General features: G+C 35.9%; 1 protein-coding gene across 5 annotated transcripts in view; it reads right to left on the minus strand.

The window, feature by feature from the left end:
• The window catches only part of ZDHHC14 (zinc finger DHHC-type containing 14), a 94,995-nt gene that overhangs the window by 11,061 nt on the left and 60,379 nt on the right, over positions 1–23,555 (minus strand). For all 5 annotated transcript variants that reach the window (XM_030944371.1, XM_030944373.1, XM_030944370.1 and 2 more), the window contains 5 exons: positions 20,319–20,477; positions 9,442–9,579; positions 5,771–5,819; positions 2,251–2,353; positions 439–548 (listed from right to left, as the gene is read on the minus strand). In XM_030944371.1, coding sequence (XP_030800231.1) covers positions 439–548; positions 2,251–2,353; positions 5,771–5,819; positions 9,442–9,579; positions 20,319–20,477 — 559 coding nt within the window. The remainder of the gene's footprint in view (positions 1–438; positions 549–2,250; positions 2,354–5,770; positions 5,820–9,441; positions 9,580–20,318; positions 20,478–23,555) is intronic.

Raw genomic sequence — 23,555 nt, forward strand, 5'->3', positions numbered from 1 at the left:
AACCTGTCCATTTAAATACAACATTTCAGAGTTATCAACAAAAATCAAAAATTATCAAGCTAGTTGTAGATTTAAGGTTCCTCAACTCTCCCCCAACTCATGTCACATTTGTTACGTATGTAAAAGTTTCATAAACTTCGAGGTTGATCTTCATGCAACAGCTAACTACTAGAAATTTTTTATTGCTCTAAGCTATTAACTGTAGTGGTGAAAGTTCAAATAACAAGCTTATTTCCATTTCAGATGTCATTTTATAAGATTTGATCACTAACTTAGTTTAAACACAATTTACCAACTTATCTCTTTACCACTGAAGAAAAACTTAAAGCTTCTAACGGACTCTAATCCAAAACTTCCCTTTTGCTGAATAAACTCAAATAATCAAAAAGAATAATTTTTTCATTAATAATTACATGACAATACTTTTGAAACTCTTACCTTGGAGAGAGGGGCCCACAGAGAGCAGCACAGCAATTAGTAAAGATGTTGCCGTAACTGTAGGGATTATAGTTTTCTTTACCTCTTTTATTTGACCAGGATCCTTTAATCTGAAGAGATATGAACAATATGCATCACATGTAATATAATACAGAAAATGGCTGTGAGAAATTAAGGTTGCACACGCTACTTGCAGAAGAGACCTCAGAAAATCCATAATGACACTTTGCAAACAATTTAAGAGTTCTGGGTTGTTATGAAGGCTGGACCCTATGAGCACATGCTTTAGCTCCATAGATGTAGACAACCCACAATCTCCAGAGATCAATATACTCAAAACAGGAATTTCAGCATCTAAACATAATGGTCCAAGTTCAATTTTACAAATATTACAGTATGTTTTACAGAAGAGGCTCAATGGCAAAGTATGATTAAAGCCAGCAATTGAGCACTTCTTTTCCATACTCTTGGGTAAGTTTTCAAGCTGTGCAATATCACACAACATTATCATCCCTAAAGTTCACAAAAGATTCTAAAATATCGTAAAGCAAATGCAGCCATTGCTACCTTTTATTGCCTATTACACTTTCCCTTAGCTAGTTTTCTTTTCTGTTTGTGAGATACTTCAGAGCCTGAGTAAAATGTCTTGCTGTATTCAATTGGGAATTTATGTTTTAAATTAAATTACTGAACAGTTTACTTGATATTCAGACATGTTCTACTGCTGCAGTTCCCTGCTATCTATCTTTCAACAATCCAGAAGAGACATTTATTTGAGGGAAGAGAGTGGAAGCACACTAAGTCCCTCTAGAGAGACAACCTTGGGGAAACCTAATGACTGAGGAATAACTGGGTATCTCATCTGTCTTATTAACAAGGTAGATTTCTCCCAAGTCAGGCTACTTGTTCTGATACTTGATGCTGAGGCACAGTTCATTTCGACCCTGCCTGGGAAGTGTTTTTCTGGCTGATTTATATTTACTGTAAAATTTATACTTTTAACTGTGACCTTAATAACAAAACATATTTGACAATACTAAAGATGCTACTTTTATATCTAGCAGATACCTATGAAAAAGGTACAATAGGAAATTACAATAAAATAACTTAAAGCTTGCAGCGCTTTGTTAGATCACTTATTAAATCTCCATTAGCTCCCTAGCTAATTTTATGTACTCCTTTCATTCATTACACATTTTTCCTTTTAGTTAGGGAAGGACACGAAGACTCCAAACACAGTTAAGCATAATTCAACAGCCAAACAAAGGAATCCTACATGCAAAATAGACAGCTGTAGAAATGAGAAAGTTGATCTTCAAATTGATTATATACTCCTTGCCAGAGGTTTTGGACCTCAGAATGGCAAAAAAAGTTCCAGAGGTAAGATAAAATAAAGGATGAAATTTTTTTTTAGAGAATTCAACACATTTTTCAAGTTTCACAGTAAGCAATTTTTATGTTAAAGAATATTTACCACTCCCAGTGAAAAGGAGATACTGAAAAGTACTTATTAATTTCCTACTGTATAAAATATACTTGTTTCTCTCCTTCCTCCTGTATTTTCCTATTTCAAGATAGAGATCCTATATGTGCAAGCCATAATGGACATACTACATATATAATGAGCACATCTTCAAACCACAACAAACACAGTCAAAAAGATTTCATCTGATCTTTTGAATCAAGCAAGACTATACTAATTCCTTCTTTCCTACTGAGGTATTCACAAAATGATGCAGACATGTCTGACTTGAGAAAAACCTCCTCATTACTATTTAGAAATACATAGGTAGAAATATACTACAAACTTACATCTTCATTTGTTGTTTGATTGGAGCTGATCAAATACGTATGAAAACCTGAGAGGCCAACAATGGACCATACTGAGAAAAAACACACCACAGCTTCCAGCACAGTAATTAAAAGTCAAGGAAATATACACAAATGGGAAAAAAATCCAATAACAAGTAGTTAAAATCACAAAATACAGGGTAGCCCACAAGTCCTTTGAGATGTCTGGAGTACTTCAAAGAGGTCAGCAAAAAAGAAACTCTAGACATCTGCCTAGCCCAGACACAGAACCACCCCTGCCAAACACCGTGAGGAATGTGTGTCCAGCCAGCAGACTGTTGCTGTGAGGTGCAATGTCCAGAGTCATTATCTCATAAGTAAGACAATAAAGTTGCTTCTAAACTTTATAGAATCAAGCATAAAGAGGAACTTTCCAAACTTTCTGTACTTCTACAGCTTTTATTTATTTACTTACACCTAACAGCCATGAACTGAGAATATATCTACTCTGAGAATGCTGTTTTCTGTAATACTTCAATATTTTTGGGATTTTTTTTTAAGGAAACATGCTTCAACAGAAGAAAATACTTCAGTTCCTAGAAAAATACATATAATTCATCACTAGGAACAAAATTACGAGAGAAGAACAGGATAAAAATAATCTGTATATTAACCATATCAACCTTTAGTGAAGTCAGTTTCCAAGACAACGTCAACTCAAAATTTTCCCGAACAAGGACACAGCCTTAGAACACAGAAAATACACCCTTATTACTGAACCTACCAACAGAAGAAAAATATGACAGCTCCTGACCATGACACAGAGACATGGCCTGGAAATGGCATGGATGGACATAAATACTTGCAAAAAAAAAATCCCAACATTAGTTAAAAGTGAAGAGTTTTGTACTGCAGGGCTGCTCACCCCTAATGAACTGGGAGATACCACAAGAGTTTGTATAATCTTGCCTAGGACCTAGCTCAATCACAGTGGTTTAAAGGCAGAAAAGAGCCATTTGCGTTCTGAGCAGATCTGCTCCAAAAGCAGCAGGATGACCAAAGTGCACTGCTGAGCAGCAGGTTCACTGCTCTGCCTCTCATTTCCTCCTCAGGCTGTGTGATGGCAAAACCAACACAAGACAGGATCTCTGACTCTCTGCAACAGCTAAAGCAAGGAGTATGAGGGACAATGGGTAAGGAAACAGACTCTTGGAAGAGGGTTCCAAAATGTGTAAAAGAAAGAAATAGCCCAAAACATCATGCACACTACAGACTGGGCTTTGAAAGAGTAGAAATAGTAAGGAAGGCTGCAGATGAGCACTGTTAGGTAGAATCTACACACCAGGAGAAAGATTCACCAGGTCAGAAAAGAACCTTAGAGGGAAAAGAGCTCCCTGCAACCTGAATATATCAACAGGATGTTCCTCATCACAATTACATTCAAAAGGGTAATGAAAAGTGTGTTCTTCTCTCCATGTCATAACTCCTACTGGGGGAAAAAAAAAAGATAATTCCTTTCAAGACCTCTTTCAGTTCCCCACAGAAAGGGACACTTTTCAGTTCCCCACACAATGATCTAAAAACAACTCGAGAACAGCAGGGGTAGTTTACATCAAATTAACCAAAATCCACTAATTCAAGCTAAGTCCATTAACTGTAAAACAAACACAAAAAAGCCATGTATTCTTAACAAAGTACAGCCTTGTAGCATGCTATGGTGTAGTATCTTACGAGCGTCATACAGTATAATTTTCCCTTAGTTTCTCACACAGGGTTGTTAGCAAGATTTAAATGGCCATGTTCTCTGTGCCTGAATTGACTGGCTCCAAAGTAGCATTCCCAAAACTATTTGGACAATTTAATTTTTTATTGCTGTTACTTGTTACCAAGCTGTTAAATTGTCCAACATATCACTATCAAACTAGGCATTTCTGCAAGATGTGCTAGTAAGCCTTCCAAAGCAGCACATCTCTGAACAAAAATTATGAATTCCAGGCCATTGCTCCTGTACAAAAATCCTCAAATGCCTAAGCCATTCTCTTTTGATTTAAAGGAAACTGAAAGCTATTCTCCGTTTGAAAACAGTTTGAAAGAATTATCTTTTGTAAGAATTGATTGTAATTGTTTTAATTGGAAGCTACTGTTGTTCTATTTAGAACTGTTTGTTTGTGCTTTTTAAAATTATTTGTGCAAAAAAATCTGAACATGGCTTTGCTTAAACAGGGAGTATACAGCTCAGTGATTCTACCTGATGAAGACAAGCACACAAAAAAATGTATCTGCAGAAATTGACACTTGAGAAAACTACCTGGAAAAAGGTGCACAACTGTGAATGACAGTTTTCTTCCTTCCTACCCTTGTGTGGGAAAGCAAACTGTGTGAGGCACAATGGACAAATGGGAAAGAATACTTTTTATAGTGTCTTTGTGAGAGGTGAAAACTGTTTAATCAGACAGGAATCATTCAAAACATATACATAAGCAATGGGAAGCTTACTGTCTGTAGAGAAACTAACCAGTGGTTTCATCAGTTTCCCATTTTTCTATTATTTTAGCTGCTTTCTGGCTCCAATCTCACTGAGTAGAAAATATACAGAAAGCTCCCATGAAGTGATAAATAGTGCACGGAGCATTTACAGAACAGAACCACAGAATGGCTTGGGTTGGAAGGGACCTTAAAGGTAATATAGTTCCAACCCCTCTGCCATGGGTAGGGACATCTTCCACTAGACCAGGTTGCTTAGAGCCCCACCCAGCCTGAACATTTCCAGAGATGGGGCATCAGCCAAACCTCTGGGTAACCAGTTCACATACCTCACCACTCCCATTGCAGAAACTTTCTTATGGCCATCTACACCTGCTCTCTTTCAGCTTAAAACCTTGTTCTGTCACTACAGGCTCTGCTAAGTCATCTCTGTTTTTCTTATGAGACTTCTTTATATACTGACAGACCACAATGAAATCTCCCCAGAGCCTTGTCTTTTCCAGTCTGAACAACAATTGTAGTCCCTGTGTATGCAATTTACACACTGCTATGTAACTTAATGCAAGTTGCTATTTGAAAATGACTTCTCTAAAAACATAAAGAACAGTTTCAGAAATTGAGTTCTTCAAGGAAAGCATGTTGCTTCTGTTACAAAATCTACATTTTCTATCCCAGAAATAATCAGCCATTTTGTATACCTTCAGTTGTAAAAGCAGAACAATTCTTGAATATTTTTAGTGAAACCACAGCATGTGTATAGTGCAAAATGTATTTATGAATTCCACCACAAAATATGAAGCATATTTAATGAACATGGAAACTACAGATCTTTGTCAAGAGCACTGCTCTGCAAAACATGAAGAATAAAAACCACCCCAGGCTATTGTCTCTTTCCTACCTCCAACATGTGGCAAGAAATCCTATTGCGCAGGAAGTGATGAAATCATTAACTGATAAAGTCTAAAAGCACACATTCAACAATGGCAAGAAAACAAGCAAAACCATCTCAGATGTTATTTTGCAACAAAATCTACAATATGTTTCAGTGAAAGGATATCTTGCAGGACTGTCCTTCAGAGCATTGAGGAACCCTATTTGTTGAGAACCTGTAGAAATAGAAGCCAAAATTACCAGCCAAGAAAGAAACTGGACTATGGGCTGTTTTTACTATAGTTAAAATAATTAACATTTTAAGATAACCAAATAATCATAGAATAGATTTACTAATATGAATCTGAGAATATGTTGCTCAGCAGCAACAACATCAAAAAAGCCCTTGAGCAACTTTTCAGATTTAGCATCTGCAGGGTATTTTCTCAGTCATACTAAATTGATGTACACATACTTTCCCATGAACAAGACTTCTGATTATCCTTGTTCTTTTCAGACCTTATATGGAATCAAAAATTATAATCTCCTGTTTTGTTTTGAAAGACTGTTTTTCAAAGTAACTTTTGACCTTAGAAAATTTATTCTGTAAACTCAGATTCCCAACTTTCCATCCTTTGTTTTGGAAGCAAAGCTCTCTTATTTATAATTCTACTGCACCTACACAGAAGATTTTTCTAATAGGTTACTATTGCCTCTGGGCAAATAAAAGACAATCTAGTAGCTGAAAACAGCTCAAAAGAAGCATGAGCCTATCAACTAGAAATGTAGAAGCACTTGGGTTCCACAACCATGAGATATTAATCAATTAGAGTGATTTCACAACTGCAACAAGTGAATTTGTTGTAGAAACTGACTTAATGTGACATAGCTACAGGCACACAGTTTGAACTTTACTGTATAACATAAATTATTTAAATGCATCAGGCTGAAAGTTTTCCCCAGAGCAAAAATTTTCCACTTAGCTAAATTAATCTGAAGATCTGTATGGAGAGAAGAATCTTGTCTTGACAAGAATAAAGAAATATATGAATAATTCTCTAGACCTATCTGGTCAGTTTTACTGTTTACTGTTACAAGTGGGAAGTTACTTACCTTGTATTTCTGAGCCTTTTCAGACTCTTATAATTGGTTCTTAGTGTCAAGGTACAAGACTAATGGAACTTTCCCTGCCTTCTTACTATTTTTAGCAGCCTTAATGGCAATGGCAGCAGATAGATGTGATTTCCATACCCTGCTGCTAGTCACACTTTTCCAAGCAGTGCCCAAAACATCAGAAGGGGAAGGAAGGCTGCTCACTGCAACAGGTGAAATACTGATGTCTCAAAGAGAGATGAGTAATTGGAAATACAGATACCACTACTGGAAATGTGTTCAGCTTGGAGAGAGGGAAGAAAGTCTTGCAAGGCAGCATCTTTAATAACTGATTTACAAATTAGTTTTATTATCTTCAGTAATGTTAAGTGCACATATTCTTAAACCTAGAAAGAACAAATTTTCAATGTATGCCTCAGAAGGCCACAGAAAAAAAAAATATGTACCTTGTATCTCATCACCACTTAGGCCCACCAAAATGCCAGCTGTAAAATGGCAGCTTGCAAGATGCATTATAAAAAATGTACAAACTTAAAAATTTCTCTAAATCAAGACGCATTAAAATAATCTTGCCAGGACTTATGTATGACTTTGAAATATTGTAGGAAGGTCATAGTCTGAGGTCTAAAAATCAAGACTTCCTTCAGCCACACTAACAAAAAGCAGTCTATGCCGAGAGCAAAGGTTCAGATTCAGTAACTGAGAACCCAGCTTAATGGTTAGCATCAGCCAAAGAACTGAAGAGCTACAAACTAGAACACAAATTGGTGAGTGGTAATTATTAGAAAGGTAGACAGGAAGACGTCTAGAGGTATGGTAGGCACAAAGAGAGTGGAGTGATAAGAAAACCTTATTTGTAAAGAACTCTTATTTGGACACTGTCAAGACTATAGCAGACAAATTTGAATGCTGGGCTTGAAGCTCCAGTATATCAATTAAACATCAAGGAACTAATCACAAGTATACCTGCTCCCATTGCCTTTGAGAACTGCCCAATCTTTAGAGCTTAAGGATTCTTAAGAGCTTCTTCTTGTCTCATTCTAGGTAGATGAACCTCCATGGCAAGAATATTTTGCAGCTGACAGGCAATTCAGCATTTAACATTTACTATACATAATCTGTAACACCTACACAATGCTCAAGTGCTTCTCAACCACACAGAGGCACAATTAATTACTCTGCTCTTTGTCCAAATCATACTCAAGAGTTAGGTTTGGACTCTGTAAATTTAAAACCACTAGATAGACCTACCTAACATATATAACATGAAATACTGACATTATATTGATAACTTGTATACTGAAAACAAATGAAAAAGCACTGAAGTCCTCTTGAAATGAAGGTAGGTTAGTGTCAAAAACAGCTTTACATTGTCAGACTAGGAATGTTGTCAACTATTGAACACTAGCAAAGACTGCATAAAAACCCATGTGTCTTTCTTCTTAAATGTAAAAGGTGTGCATGCATATATTCATCTATGCCTAGATAAATAATAACCACTTAAGTATTAATGGCAAGTGTTCTTTTCCAATAATTTTCCTTTTTAAAACAATATATACATCTTATCTCTGCTTTTTTCACCTGGTATTACAAATGCTGTATCTGGTAGTGTAAACAAGTTGTTCATTCAGACTCCCTCAAAATCACATATCCCAGTTCTAGCCTATGAACTAGATTTCTGAGCTATAGAAGGGCCCCTCAGTGCTTGCATCATAGTTTTGCAAAGAATGAGTACGAGCAGGAATTCTGCTCTTTAAAACACAACTTTTCCCTGCATGCTGCAAACAACTTCAGAAATTGAACACAATCTGACATATTTTTTCCAGTAAAACATTCTCTGAATATTATCATTATCAAGATAGCTTTATAAATGTGTTATATACTGAAATTATTATTTCTATCAGGTTTCTGTTGCAATACAGAATACAAAGGAATGAACAGATTACAGTTCCAAAATGGTTAAAGAAACACTCTTTGAGGCAATATCCTATATAATAAGTGAAAAATACAGAACACTCTTCTAGCGATAATGGGTTAAAAACCCAACATACAAAAGGTGTTTAAAGACAAGTCAAGCAACCTGTCACCATAAATGTCAGCATCATCATTGTATAGGAGCTAGCAAAATTAGTTAGGGGTATGGAAACAAAAGACAGTACCCAAAAGAGTTTTGACCTCAAACACAACCCAGAATACAAATAAAAATCAGTCTCAAACTCATTAATATTTGTGATTCACTCTATTATGAATTGGTTATTCTCAGAATGTCTATGCAAATGAAAATAATGGGTTAAAAATAGGGTTGAGAATGGTATAAACTAAACAGCAAACTACAAAAAATATAGCTCCAATCTATTTTCTAGTAATTTACCTCTTTGTCTGGATGGCAAATGACCCATGCTTACAGTTAAAAAAGCACACAGAAGTTCTTTAGGTAAATGATACTACCTGTATACTTAAACATACAGTATATGTGATGCTTTTCCAATTAATCATCCATAAAATGGAAAAAAAATTTAAAAAATTAAGACTGCATTAAGGTAAAGCCAGTGCCAGGCCAATGACTACTACGAGCAGTGCCTACTATAGACCAGAATGGGACTCACTGGGGATTGTGAGGCTTCAGAGAAAAGGCAAATAAACAAATAAATAAATAAATAAATAAACCCTGAATGATCAAAATATTAACTTAAAAAACTCAAGCAAATGGCTACATACGTAATCTGATTTCACCAGCATACTTACGAAGGATGACGTGGGTGATAACGAATGCAAATATAAAGACTGTCAGAAAGGACAGAGATAAAATAAACATATAAAAAAATCTGTAGTTTCTTTTCCCCACACAGTTGCCTACCCAGGGACAGTGGTGATCAAACCGTTCTGAAATGAGAGGCAGAAGAAAAAAAAATGGAAAACAATTAATAAAATGTTGTTTATTCAAAAAAATGCTCTCTGAATACTACATTAAAACTCATGATTAATCTGGCATTTGCAAAGTAGCCACAGAGAAGTTCTTATTTAGAAAGGAACAAAAAATAGAAAAAAAAAAGGAGTACTTCAATGAAACCTTACAGTTTTTAAAGAAATTAAAGCATGGCTGAGGTGAGTTCCTGTTAAACTAACAGCCTTATTGTGACAAATTGTGCAGTCAGACCAGCAAGCATGTATTTATCCACTGTCACGTGGTGCATTAGCAACTCAGTTGTATTTGATGTTTTTCAAAACAAGGTGGTTTTTTTCCTTTGGTGCATCTACTACTCAAAATTGGAATTTCTGAGGTTCTTTCCTTTACATCTGTCATGATCACACCTCTGACTTATGCCTACTATCATATCATCCATCCATTTGGAGCATGAAATATTTACACCTTCCCACTTCCTTTTATTGCTTCATTCAAAATATTCTTCATTCTAGACCATCTATTTTTCCACTTGGAGTTGATGCTGTCATACAAGATCATTAAAAATAGCAGAATCTTTCTCATCAAACATTTTTCAAATGTTAAAATTTACATACATCATATAAAAACTGATCATCTGCATGCTCTGGTGCCCTTTGCACTATAGACTCTGTCTCCTTCTTACTAAACCTTTATCTTTACCTCCCTGAGAGAACTCATTCATGAGATAGGAAGAGGCCAGGGTGGATCAGAAACAAGTATCCCCAACATGGGGGAAATGCCTCAGCGCTGGAAAGCAGCAGAGGAAATGGCTTACTCTGCTTCTCCCCAGGCAGCCTGGAGCCACCCTGCACGTCCAGTATGCTGGGTAATGAAACAGACCTATTGCCAGGAAACAAACTTGCATTTCCTAACTTTACTTTGGAGAGATTACGCTGACAAAATTTAAGGTTTTTTTAATCAAATCCAAAACCATAAGACAGATGCATTCATGCTGACTCTTTCTTTCACTCTCTGATCCTTGTCCAAATCCTGGTTTGTTTTCTGTGATTTTTATGCCTCCACCAACGTACTATCAAACTATTTGCAATTCCACAGGAAAGGCAAGCTATAAATACAAAGTCCTTTAAGCCCTGTGTTAGAAAGGCACATTTGACCAAGTATATCAGCTTATTTTAGTTGTGGATTTATGTTAAAGGCCTAGATTAGAGGTTTTTCTTGAAGGATATATTTAGTATTATCTTCATTTTAAAAAAGTCAAAACAACATGCACAACAGATTTCTGAGTCTACCAGACTTTCAGGGGCTTTTTAAAAAATGGTTTTGTGTGACAGCTGTTTGGACCACATGTTTCTGCCATAAATCTGTTTCAAATTCCAACAGGGCTATTCAAGGTGAAGTTACGGAACTTTCTTAGGATAAGGCTTCATAATACTGTGATTGAGGGACTACTGCTAAGAATGCCAAGTACTAAACACTCTTGGTAGGTGATACTACCTTTTCTCAGTGCATTACAGTTGTATTCCCAAAATAAATTGATATTGCATTTTAAAAGCACTTCTCTTTAAACCTGTACTTCTGAATGAGCCCTCATATTCTGATAAACACTCTACTTCATTTAAATTCATTCATACATACAATTCACAAGCAAACAACACCACGAAGAAACACAGCAACAGAGCCATTTTAAAAAGCAGAATCCTAGGGTATTTTTGTAACCTACTGCTAAAAAAATACATTATGTGTCTTGGAAGATGAATTCCATGTACATGGATTCATTCTCCTCTATGCTGACACAGTAGGGAAATGAATTATAAAATAGAGACAGACATAAAGCTGTTTCTAGCCATGAAATAACATTTAGATATATGCAGACATCTATTTGATGGATTCAGATAAATGTAGAGAAAAACCACAACCCCTCCATCTATAAACTCCTGTTCCTATACATACACACACTCCTTACCGAGGACTGACTTGGGGTTTTTAACCTATTTGTCACTCTTCCTGAATTTCCGTCTTCAAACTTTCCTGGTGAACTGAAAAGCTCTGCTATCTCAATAAATACCTTACTAATTATTGTGAAGTTAAGTAACTACCTAAGATATTTACAAAAGAGGAATGGACCAAAAAGGCTGGATGCAAAAACCACTACTACAGTATTAAACTGGAATCAACTCTAATGAAAAAAGAGGCATATTAAAAGGTTTACATGAATCTTATGATAAATAAATTTGGTCTCTTTTTCTCAGTCAGAAAATAGAAAGGCATGTGACATGTGCCACAAAACAGTATATTAAAAGGCAAGACATTCTACTCAGCAGAACACAAATATGTAAATGCAATTTAAAGATAACAGTCTTACAGCTTGTGAGCTGCTCTGCTTAGTTATTAATGCAGGAAAAAATTGCCAACCCTGGCAAAATGAAGAGGCAAATGCTAAGCAGAAACTTCTAATGCTGTTAAGAAATATAAAATCTATTAAATCTGGAGCTGTTTCTTCTTCCTTAGAAGAACACACAACCTAATAGTAAGTATTAATGAAGAAGTAACACAGTGTCTTAAGGTTCACCTCCAGCATTCCAGATGCCTGACAACTGAACAACCAATGATTTTGTAAAGGAAGCTCTGACATCTCTACTTGGACAAAGTTGGCAGCAAAATTAAGACAACTTCATTGAGAAATGAAAACTACTGATGCTGAGAAAAACTGGAATTCCAGCCCTCATGAACTTTAAATGCAGAGCAAATAGAAATGCAATTTCTTGTGAAGAACAGACTGTTAAGAGGTCATGAATACAGTTCTGGTTAGTTAACATACTACTGTATTCAAACAGACATTTGTGGCAAGGTCAATGTAAAAATATTTCAGGCAAACAGACAATTAAAACATTGGTAATATAAACTCTTGTTAGTATAAGCATATTAGAACTCATAATGAGGGAAGAAGAAAGCTGAAGCACTCTATGGGTAGAAACATTGTGATATATCATCCTCCTACACCCCAGTTCAAACAAAAGCAGCAAGATATTTGCCTTCTTGATGTTACAGCTGTATCTTGCATCTACCTAATCAAGAACAAGTGATAGAACAGATGGCCCAGTTTCTACCATTTCAGCAGCTCTGTGAAGTTTTTTGCCTGTATGTTCATGGCTCTCCATTCTTAGGCCAAGCGTGGTGCTCATTTTACCCTGCAGGGAGCAGGTTGACAGAGCCAGATGAACCTAAAACCATGGCCTTCTTTTGCCTATCTCCTCAGATCGCCTCATCAGAAAAACACCAAAGTGGGCCCAAGTGAAGCACTGAGAACACACTGCCAGAGAAGGAATAAAATAACACCTTCAGAAGCAGCTAAGTGTTAATTCAGCCTAGCTGTGACACCAACCTTACTACAGGTTAACACTTATCACAACTGCAGGAGAAATCCAGTTTTGATTACATTTTCAGGGTCTGAGATCAAAACCTGAAGAAAATTTTAAAAAGACTGAAAAAATGTGTGAAGAGTTTATAAGGTAAAGCATCAGTTAAAAGAGGAGATGAGTAAACAGACTATAAATGCTGCTGTACAAGTCACAGAAAACCAAAGAGGTAAGAGATTTCAGGAACTGAAATTTCTGTAACTGTTTACTGTCAGTAACATTAACAAAGAGTATTTCACTACTCTTTCCCAAGTGATCAGCATCTTTGAATTTAAATAATAACTTCTGAGGTTAGCCACCACCCCCATAACTCAATCCAAAGGACAAGGCTTCACAAGATAACTGAGCCAATCCAAAACCATAGTAGCGGTGAAAGAGATGGTCAAATGCTGCCTTTCCTGACACTTCATCCCACTTTCTTCCTTCTAAGCTGATGATGAATCAAGTCAGTTCCCTGGACTACCAGGAAAGAAAAAACCGAATTATTTTACTCACTGATGAGTGGGAAAAACTGATTTACCAATGGCTGTGTTACCAAACGGTCTGTGAATAGGCACAAACAAGAGAATCATGGAAATAAGGAAGAAATAAAGAGGAGGACATTCAAATCCCTTTGGAAGCAGCAAGCTGTCAGCAGGACTCAGTGTTCTCATTAACACTCACCCAAGTGGTCTGATGAACACTCACCTAATAATCTATGCTAACTGGGTGACAGAAAAACACTCTATTTCATACATCTCCCATTTTTTACCTTCCCTGAAACATTTATATTTAAAACTTGAATAAGAAACATTAACTGTTGGATATCTCAAATAAAAACCAAACTGAGAACATTTCCCATTTTACTGAGCAATGGCCTTACACATGCAGCATTTCCTTCAGGAGCCACACCAAAGCACGCTCCTTGCTGCTCAGAACCAAAGAGTCAAATCTGTACTTTTCCACAGCACAGCATGTAGACTCCTAAATACTTAAATGTTCTGCTTCCATTTTTCATTCACTACACTCCAGGAAACCGTGCACAAAATGACCCAAATGCTTTCCTTCCCTTTTCAAAACATTTAATGAAAGCCTAATAATTTACAAGGAACGCAAAAGCATTTTTAAACGGAACATTTGTAGGCCAGCTTGTCCCTTCAGTTTGCAGTATTTATTAACTGTTTCCTTTTTTCTTTGCTCAACGGGATCACTGCACACCAGCACACATTTTCTAAAGCTCAATGTGAAGGTAGGACTCAAAGACAAGAAGTCGACAGGTGGAAAAATATCTAGGTCATGTTAACAGGAGATTCCTGTGAGCAAAAGTTAGAATTCTCTTGGTAATTTTTCCATCCTGCGCAAGTAAAGGATTGTAGGACAAAGGCACAAACCTAAGGTATCCCTGAATGTTACCATCTTTATTTAAAACATGCAAACATGGTATCCCATGATTGGAAAGAGTCAAGAGGCCACTATGCAAATCCTGCATCAGTAAGAAGTCACATGACAACTCAACCAACTGGGTCAGGATTACTCAAAATTACTTTGATAGTAGCAATAGTACAACACAGGACTACAGTGTTCATTGTCAAGGACTCACACTGAGTAATTATGTAGCGACTGACACATTTGCATGTATTTATAATGGTGACAATTAAAGCTTTTTGAAGGACTGTGATGTCATGATATGATCACATCCATTCAGGCTTCTTGGCTTGACATTTTGTACAACAAATAGTGCCTTCAGAATTTGATTGCTCTTGAAATGTTTAGGAAAACAAATGAGGTTTTTAGAAATCCATATAAGAAATACGTTTTATTACAAAAGAATTTATTTTCTTCTAAGATACAGCAGGCCAATCCCAACTGCTGAAAGTGATGCACACAGGCACAAAAGCAAATATAATCATTACATTAAGTCCTTTGCAGTAAGTTCAAAATATATGATAATTTAACATAACAAAAAAAATTATATCCAATAATCATAGCATATTCATAACAACTATCCTCAGCTCCGATGTTCAGTTTCACCGACTGAAATCACCACTATTAAGAAAATTATTTTTTAAATAATATTTCAAAAACCACCCACACTGATAGGATTTGCCATCAACTGGCAACAGCAATCAAATACTTGGATCAATTTAATTAACACACCATTCACCTGTCTGACAGTCATTCCCCTGACAATACCTTTGCTGCTACTTTTGTGGAATGAAATCTAAGAAATTCAAATGAAAAAAGCAGTGAATAACAAAAGATCAATTGCAAATTACATTTATAGGCACACTGATGTTATTTTAGAACATCTGTTATCGACAATGCACAATGGATCCTTTAAATCACCAAGCTTCAGCACTTTCATACACTGATTCCAAATGAAAACACCCCATAAAACAAACAGAAAGAAAGCATCTTCTGGCCCTCATGTTGGGAAATACCAAAAGTTTACTTCAAACTACATTCTGGACTCACCTCTACCAGGTGATGTAAACTGAAAAAACTGAAACAGCAATGTGATACCAGGAAAGATGGGCCTCTATCAATGAACAAAGTTAATAATGTGCATGGGTATCTACAACAAAAATCAATCAGAAAAACAAACGCAAGGGCTGTTAACGTATTTCACTTTCATGACTGTTTAAACTGTTCCAGATAGCTATGCTATTTGGGTGGGGTTTTAAGAAAGTAAGTTGCAATAACAACTTTTTGCATGCTAATCAACTTTAGCAGACTATTGCTATTCACAAAAAGAAAATAAACATGCTTAATTTTCAAAATAAAAATAGAAATTGATTTTCTAGGAAAACATCCAGCCATTGCCCTAGGATAGCTCATAGTAATTAAACTGTATTGTCACATAGATCACTTCACTGCACCCACCAATAATAAATATTTACTAATTACAAACTCCTCTGGCTGCATGTACATTAATGGTGACATTTTCAAAGGCAGCAGCAGTTTAGAATGGCTGCTCTTTGAGAGGTACAAAGAGTGCACAGTGAAGGAAGGACCTCATTGCTTCACAATCTCTCTTTACATACCCATTTGAGTACATACACCTTGGCATACCCCCAGAAGTGCCTGACACACACCCAACTGTGGAGGAAGGGATTTTATCCTTACCAAGCAACAGCATCCACAAAGTTGACGGATTAATTTTTCTCTTTTCTACAGAAAAGCACGTTTTTTTACACACTTTCTCTGCTGTTTTTTATTGGAATTTGGGTTTTTTAACCATTCTGCAAATTGTGACTGCACTGAATGTAATTATGTGTTCATTTTCTTAGGTTTCTAATTTTTTTAACTGGTAATTTCTCTCCTCAATTTTTACTCTGACACCTTGAGGTTTACAACATCATTTACTCAGTCAGATGTTCTGATTATCTCTGCATTTTTTCATACACAGACCAATGCATAAGCCACAAGCTCTCCTAAGTAACCTATAATACAATTTTCTTTCTTAAAGAGACTGACATATTTTGCAGTCCATTGGCTTAGGATTTAGAAACTCTGACACACATGCCATGCTCCCTGAATTCCCAAAGTACATCTAATTTCACAAATGGCACAATCATAAATAATACATCACTTCTGAGAGTGCTCGTGTGTACTCCATTTGGCAGCTTCTTGTTCTACCTTTTTGGGGCACTCAAACAAAAAGAGTCCAAGCCATTTCTCACCTGTAAAAACTGGGAAAATACATAAGAGAAGAAAAAAGAAAAGAATGGTCACAGCAGCCAAATTTTTGCTTTTAACTGTTCAGCAAAAGGGTAATTTCAAGACAACTGGAGCTAAGGTTTTACAGGTTCAAAATGAAGTGAAAATTGTACTCTATTCACTGCAGGAAATGTAAGGAAGGAAATAAGCAAAGGCCATGAAAAGGAAGTGATGGCAAGAAAGGAAATAATGAGATAATGAAGAAAGAGTGCTACAGAATAGAATTAAAACCAAGCAGACCAAAGTCCTGACATACACATTGATAATAAAGGACTACAAAGTCCTGAAAAATTGTTCTCAGAAACATTGTCTGTGTCAGACAATCCAAACTGTTACAATGTCACCTCTCAGCCTGCTTTTGAAGTAACTGGTGTTCTTCAACCAGGAAGATGGAGGTATCTAGAGCAACTGCAGGGAAACGCTTGTCCCCAGAACACACTGGTAATTCTCACTGTCTTACACTGTCTGTGTTACATGTCCTTTGGAAATTAATTCCCCATATTGTTTTGATATAGCCACCGGCTTCTTGTTCAGCTTTCATCATAGAAATCAAATTAAACAAAACAAAAATTATTTATTAAAACCCAATAAAACAAAAGGATATTACATGGTCGATGTTCCAATGACCAAAAATAAATTCAAGAGCCTCCATTAGTTCATTTCAGAGGCAAGTCCAACCACTGCCTTCTTTCTAGCATTACCCAGTGCCATCAAAACCTCTTGTCAAGACACAGCAATAACTACCTTGAGCTCAGAATTTATGTCTGGTTTGCTTACTTTTATCCTGAAGTCTTTATCTCTTGTTTTCAGATGCATATTATGTTTAACTCATTTGTAATTCTTGAGCAACATAATGGTACACAAAACCCTTGAAGGGCTAGCTTCCAACTGACATTCACAGAGGCAGTAAAGAAAGCAAATCAGGAATACACCCAAGGTATCTGCTTCAGGGAACACTTATTCAACCAAATTTTTTAAGGTATTACATAAATGAAACAAACAACATTTGTATGAAACTAGAGATTTTTCTAGACACTACTAGGAAAATACTGTAGAGTTAAAGGAGTCTGAATTATTACCATGGCTAGAACTCAAATTAGCTCTTTTCTTCTTTTTCTTGTTTTAAGCTATTTGTTGTTATTTTTATCTACAAATACCACACAGACATTTATAAAAAACAGTGATGAAACAAAAATCAAACAAGGTCAAGTAACAGGTATGCTTACTAAACAATTAGACAGAAATAAAGAGTAAGTTTTTGTATGCACTTCCATATTTTAAATGCTGCCATAGATTCCTTACACAATAAAAACATTAATAGAAAACTCAGAGTGAAAGAACCTCTCTTTCACACTGCATTCATTTGCCAAGTATCATAAGACATCTTTAGGTAAAGTAACACACTGTTTTTTCTGAGCAGTGCTGGTTTGAGGACAGACTCCCTTCCTGTACCTGAGTCTCTGTAGCTGGTTTGTAATTGCAGCAAAATCTTTGGAAACTATGTGGCAAAAAGGAATGCATGGTCATACTAGTGGTGAGCTGCTTAAATATCGTATGTTATGTTTAAATAGCATAAATTACTTAAATATCCATATGCAGGTGAAGTAGGACTACTTGTGCATAGGTTTTAAATCAGTAAGGAACTAACAAATGGTGGCACAAGAATACTCATTGCTATTAGAAGATTTATTCAGAACTGAAATAAAAGCATCATCATATAGACAATACTAACTTGGAAGTGGTGGTAAACTGCATAACACACTGATTAAGTGTACACTCTCAGATTGTTACATTTCCACAGACACACGACCATCCAATTTTCTTGACACCTATTTTTAATAGAAAATTAATTGCAGGTGCTTGTAGATCCCACTTTTTGCATTCAGTACACCCAAATATTTACATGATCAACACCTGTATCTAATCAGGAAACAAAGCTACTATACAGTGCACTCTGAAAAAGTCAATTTATTGTAATTCCCGTTATAAACACTGAGGAGAAAAACCACAGGAAATTCATTCAATTACTTTAAAACAAATAACTCCAAATTTAAAAATGTGCAAGAGGAAATTACAGTGATCATACCTATCTTACGAGCAGAAAAGACATCTCAGTTATACAAGTAATTTGCTCACTCTTTTGATAAATATTCATAATAATTCACATCTGTTTTTTCATCACAGACATGATCAGAAGACTGTGTAAGTTGTTTCCCTGCCATCACTATTTTAATGTTTTACAGAATAGGTTTTCCAGATGTGGTATGAAAAGGACACAGATTACAGAATAACCTATTGGAAAATCCTTCAAAACAAACCATTATTTTAAAATAGGCTTCAGGTTGTACAGGTGAAGTTGCTCTTATTTTTGCTATCTTGGTAAAGACAACAGCTTTTCAACTTTTATTTATCACACTAGACAACAACTGTATTTACATATTATCCAGTTTGCTGAGCAGTATCACAACACTTTAGTATTAAAGTTACACATTTGTTAAAATATTTTTCTAAAAAATGTAACAACTGCATTTCATAAACATCCCTACTTGCTCAATAAAAGCAAGCTCAATAGCTTTCGCAACACTTACAAAATTTTACAACATCAGAAAAATTTATTTATTGAAGGAACCACCTACAGATACCAATCAATTCTATAGGGCCAAAAGGCTAATAAGCTTTTCAGTCTGATGTAAGTGCATTCCCTAAGCCAGTATCATCTAAACATAAAACTCTAATTCTTCCAATGTCTGCTTTATATCTAAAAATATCACTGCTGAATGCTGCAATTACATCTCAGCTGGAGACATCTTTCTACATTATTTTCTTGAATGCATAAGATCCAGACTCAACAGTGTGCTAATCAACTGCACTAAACTGCAAATGTGATCTAATTAACTGGAAACCACTCAGATTTGATTGGTAGGGCTTTTTTTGTTTGCTTTTAAATCCAAGCATATCTTAATCACCTTTTCTAACCTCCATAGAAAACAGTAATGAAAAAGGACAAGATATTCAGAGAGAAAAAAACCAACCCCATAATTATAAAATATGCTTGGGTCCTGACAACATGTACTTAGTCTCAAAAGAGCATGTTTGCCCAGTAATTTCTTATGGATTCTGACATAAGTACATCCAGTCATAAAACTGCTCAAAGGTAAGAATCACCTACAGGGTGTATTTTGGTCACACAGCCCTAACCATTTGAACCATGCCTTACAGTTAGTTACTAATGAACTGGAGAAGAAGCTCCTTGCCCTCAATTTAGTTTGGTGAAAAAAAGCAATTCTGAGACTCCCAAAAAGCTTGGAAAGGTCATCAAACATTATACGTGGCCTTATTCAGGTTGGGTGTGTTCTTTGTCATTAGGGCAGGTTAGGAAAGTCTTCTTAGACTAGCAACATCTGTTAGGCCAAGTCTCCTTTTCTATCTCCTCTAAAATTCTTAACATTTAACAGATCTTGTAGGAAAGGAAGATGAATAGAGCAAGTCACCTCATGACTAATCTTGTCACTAACTGGTTTTTTTCTATCTCCTATGGAAAGTATTCATTACAAGATATAAGCTACTCAACAGAACATATGCTGCATCTTTCTTTTACTCACCTACGCAGTTATCACAAAGGCTGCAATGTGAGGCACGAGGTGGGCGGAAAATCTTGCAAGTAAAACAATATTTTAGTTTCACTGTCTGTCCATTGATGATCACTTCTTTTGTTCTGGGAGGGGGTCGATATCCTCCTGAACTGCAGCCATTTGCTATATCTAAGCATGAAAATACAAGACATGAAATGTTGCACATGAGTGATGATGCATGCAGAAAACTGTCCTCGATGGCAATCTATAGCAAATTTCAAATTTGTATTTAGACATTTAAAAGAAACAATTTTTCTCCATCTAATTCTTGAGTAATAAGCAGCAAAGAGACATTTCATTACAAATAGCATTCAAAGCCAATCAATCTGAATCAGAGAAACCATCCAAACCCAATTCCCAAATGCTGACAATGACCTTGATCCCAAAATTCTTACAGTTTCATACCCCCTAATAGCTCTTAGATAACATATTAAAGACAACTATAACTACTGGTGTAGGACAGCAAAACTTGGAAGTTACCTTTAGAATCTTCCTAATTTTTTCAGAGTTCCTGTAACAACAAAAACTCTCCCTAGAAATGGTGCAGGAATTCTACAGTCTAGAAGAGAATCTGCACATTTACTTAAGCAACAGCAGCTCTGTCATCTGAGCCTGGTGAATGTTGAGATCTCTTGCAAGCTGTGATACAACAGAGCACATTCACAAAAGTATCTTACAGCTTTTGCTGTTTAGAAGTCTGAACACCCAACTCTCAGTGTTACTTCTACACAGCTTGACGTTTGTTGCACAAAACCGGTGTCCAACTACCTTGTTTGATACAAGTAATAGAGTTTTGGGTTTTGTTTCTAAGCTTCCCTTTATTTTATTTTAGGATATTATCAATAATTTTTACAGCATCTAAAGGACTGATTAGGCTAATAAAGTTCAATTTTGCCCAAGGTGAGCTTTACTCTGAAACTTCAACATGTAAAAATGGTGCCTTTTTCTAACAGGCATCTGTTCTTGTATAATCACAATCAAATCAAACCAGAGAAGTGGAAAAGAAACCCCTAAATTTATTACACTTGGAAAACAGATCAGCTAAGACAATAGGAAAGTAAAATAAAATATTTTTCCAATATATGAATGAAAATAGATTTCAAAGTCACAGTCAAGTCACTTGAACAACTGCATCTTAAGTTGTCCCGCTTTCATGTGTGGCTTGTTATTAAAAGATCTATGACTTTATTTGAGCTCAAAATATTTAGAAATATCACCCACATTTTCGATTTCTGCCAATTACACAGCCTACAAATTATGTATTTTCCAAAAGGGCAACAAGAAAGTCTTCCACCTAGCAAGGCATCCAAACTGGCAATAGCACAGCTGTGCTAACAAAGGTGCAATTATACAACATGCTGATTGGGCAGCAAATCCAATTTAAGGAGCTCTCATCTGCAAAGTGCTCACACATAAACATGATCCATAAATACGCATCAATAAATAAAAGTCTTTGTGAGACACCACTGTAAACTTGACCATTAAAATAACCACACTTCAGAAAACTCTAATGGAGAAGAGGATGAAATGAAGGGAGCAATAGCTGAGATTCCATCTAGGCATAAAGCTCCTAAACATCCATTATGAGAATGAAGTGGAGAATACTAAAAATGAGCAGCATAGAAGCAGCCTCCTACAGACTGATGAGGTAAAGACATTCACTTGTGTTGCATACAAAACAACTCCTGCAATGTGCTTGTGATGCTTGGCCAGGTCCTACAACCTGCACATGGAAGCATGGATTATTGTGTGGTTCCCATAAATCTCAGTTATACTGATTTTGACCTCAAGGCCAATACTACTTGACAAATATTTCTGATTAAGTAACGCTACCAGTGTATAAGCTGAAAAGATGTTCTTTGGAAGACACAGCACAACTGTGCTTCTATTATTTAAAGCTTTAGAGACACATGGATGTTACCTAAATCCAGAAGACGGGGAAGAATTTTTTCTAATTCATATTACATTAAGAAAGCTTCTGGTGACATTATAACCAATCGGCTTGTAATAGTCACAGTCCTTCTAGAAATCTTTGGGCATTACAAAACACAATGTGAGACCCATTTCTGACCATATTTTGGTCAAGACAAGACTTAAACTGTGAACATAAATATAGGTCATTAGCCCTACAAATTTATTTTATTGAATAAAGCATTTAACACATGCTGGCATGGCATGTTCATAAAAAACCCAAATATTTTCATTTGATACTCAAAATTTAGGTGCATAATTATAAAAAAATACTACTAAAGCCTGAATTTCATCTAGGTGTAGCTTTGTATGCTAGAAATACAGATGTATTGAATTTCCTAACATAACAGTAATATTTCAGATTTTTTTCTTTTATAAAATCTTATTATTCTGGAGTATGTACATAATAATTGAAAGAAAATTACTTGAACCAGTCAAGGGGAATTGTTTACAGGGAAAATGCTCTTTTTCCTAGATAAACATTTATTTTGTAAAAGGCACATTGACTAAACTCAGTATTTCCCCTCCTTTCAAGAAGCTCATAAAGTGCAGCACAATAATTTTAGATGGGCTACGGCAGAATCTCAAAGGCAACTTCTGTCTTCTCTGGTGGAGAAGTGAGACTACTGTCCAGCCCATTTTATTTACACCAGTCTTTTAAGAGGATTTCCCCCCAAACATTTACAGGGAAGTTCACAGAGACAGCAAATCCTAGCTCTCCAGGGCAAATTAATCTTGAAATCCAAGGGTGAAAGCTCATGCAAATGAAATAAGTATAAACACTCTTGCTGATTTTCCAGGGACTGAGAATTTTTCTCAAAATCCTAAATTGCATAATCAAACCTGAATGTTCCAGTCTTTCTGTTTACTAACAGCTTTTTCCTGGAAACAAGCCGCAGAGCAAGGTCAAATGTGCTTGGATTTAATACAATTTATCTAACCTAAACGTGCTAAATATGTCCTGGTTTCACTGTGAATTTTCAGACTGTAGTTTGCCTTCAATTCAACTGCTCATACTTGGGGTCTAACACAGTTAAATCTTCAATATATGAGATCTCTTTGAGGAACAGAAAGATTAACCTTTATGGAACCACCTTCCCCAAAATAAACTGTGTTTGATCACAGCTACTTTTCACTCATCCAACCTATTACTGATATAGTAATGCAAGTTCTTTCAAAAAAAGGCTAAAATTTACCCACTAATGGGATTGCCATCCATCCTTTCTGTTCTGACAC

The sequence above is a fragment of the Camarhynchus parvulus genome, chromosome 3, assembly GCF_901933205.1.
Source record: "Camarhynchus parvulus chromosome 3, STF_HiC, whole genome shotgun sequence".
Lineage (NCBI taxonomy): Eukaryota > Metazoa > Chordata > Aves > Passeriformes > Thraupidae > Camarhynchus > Camarhynchus parvulus.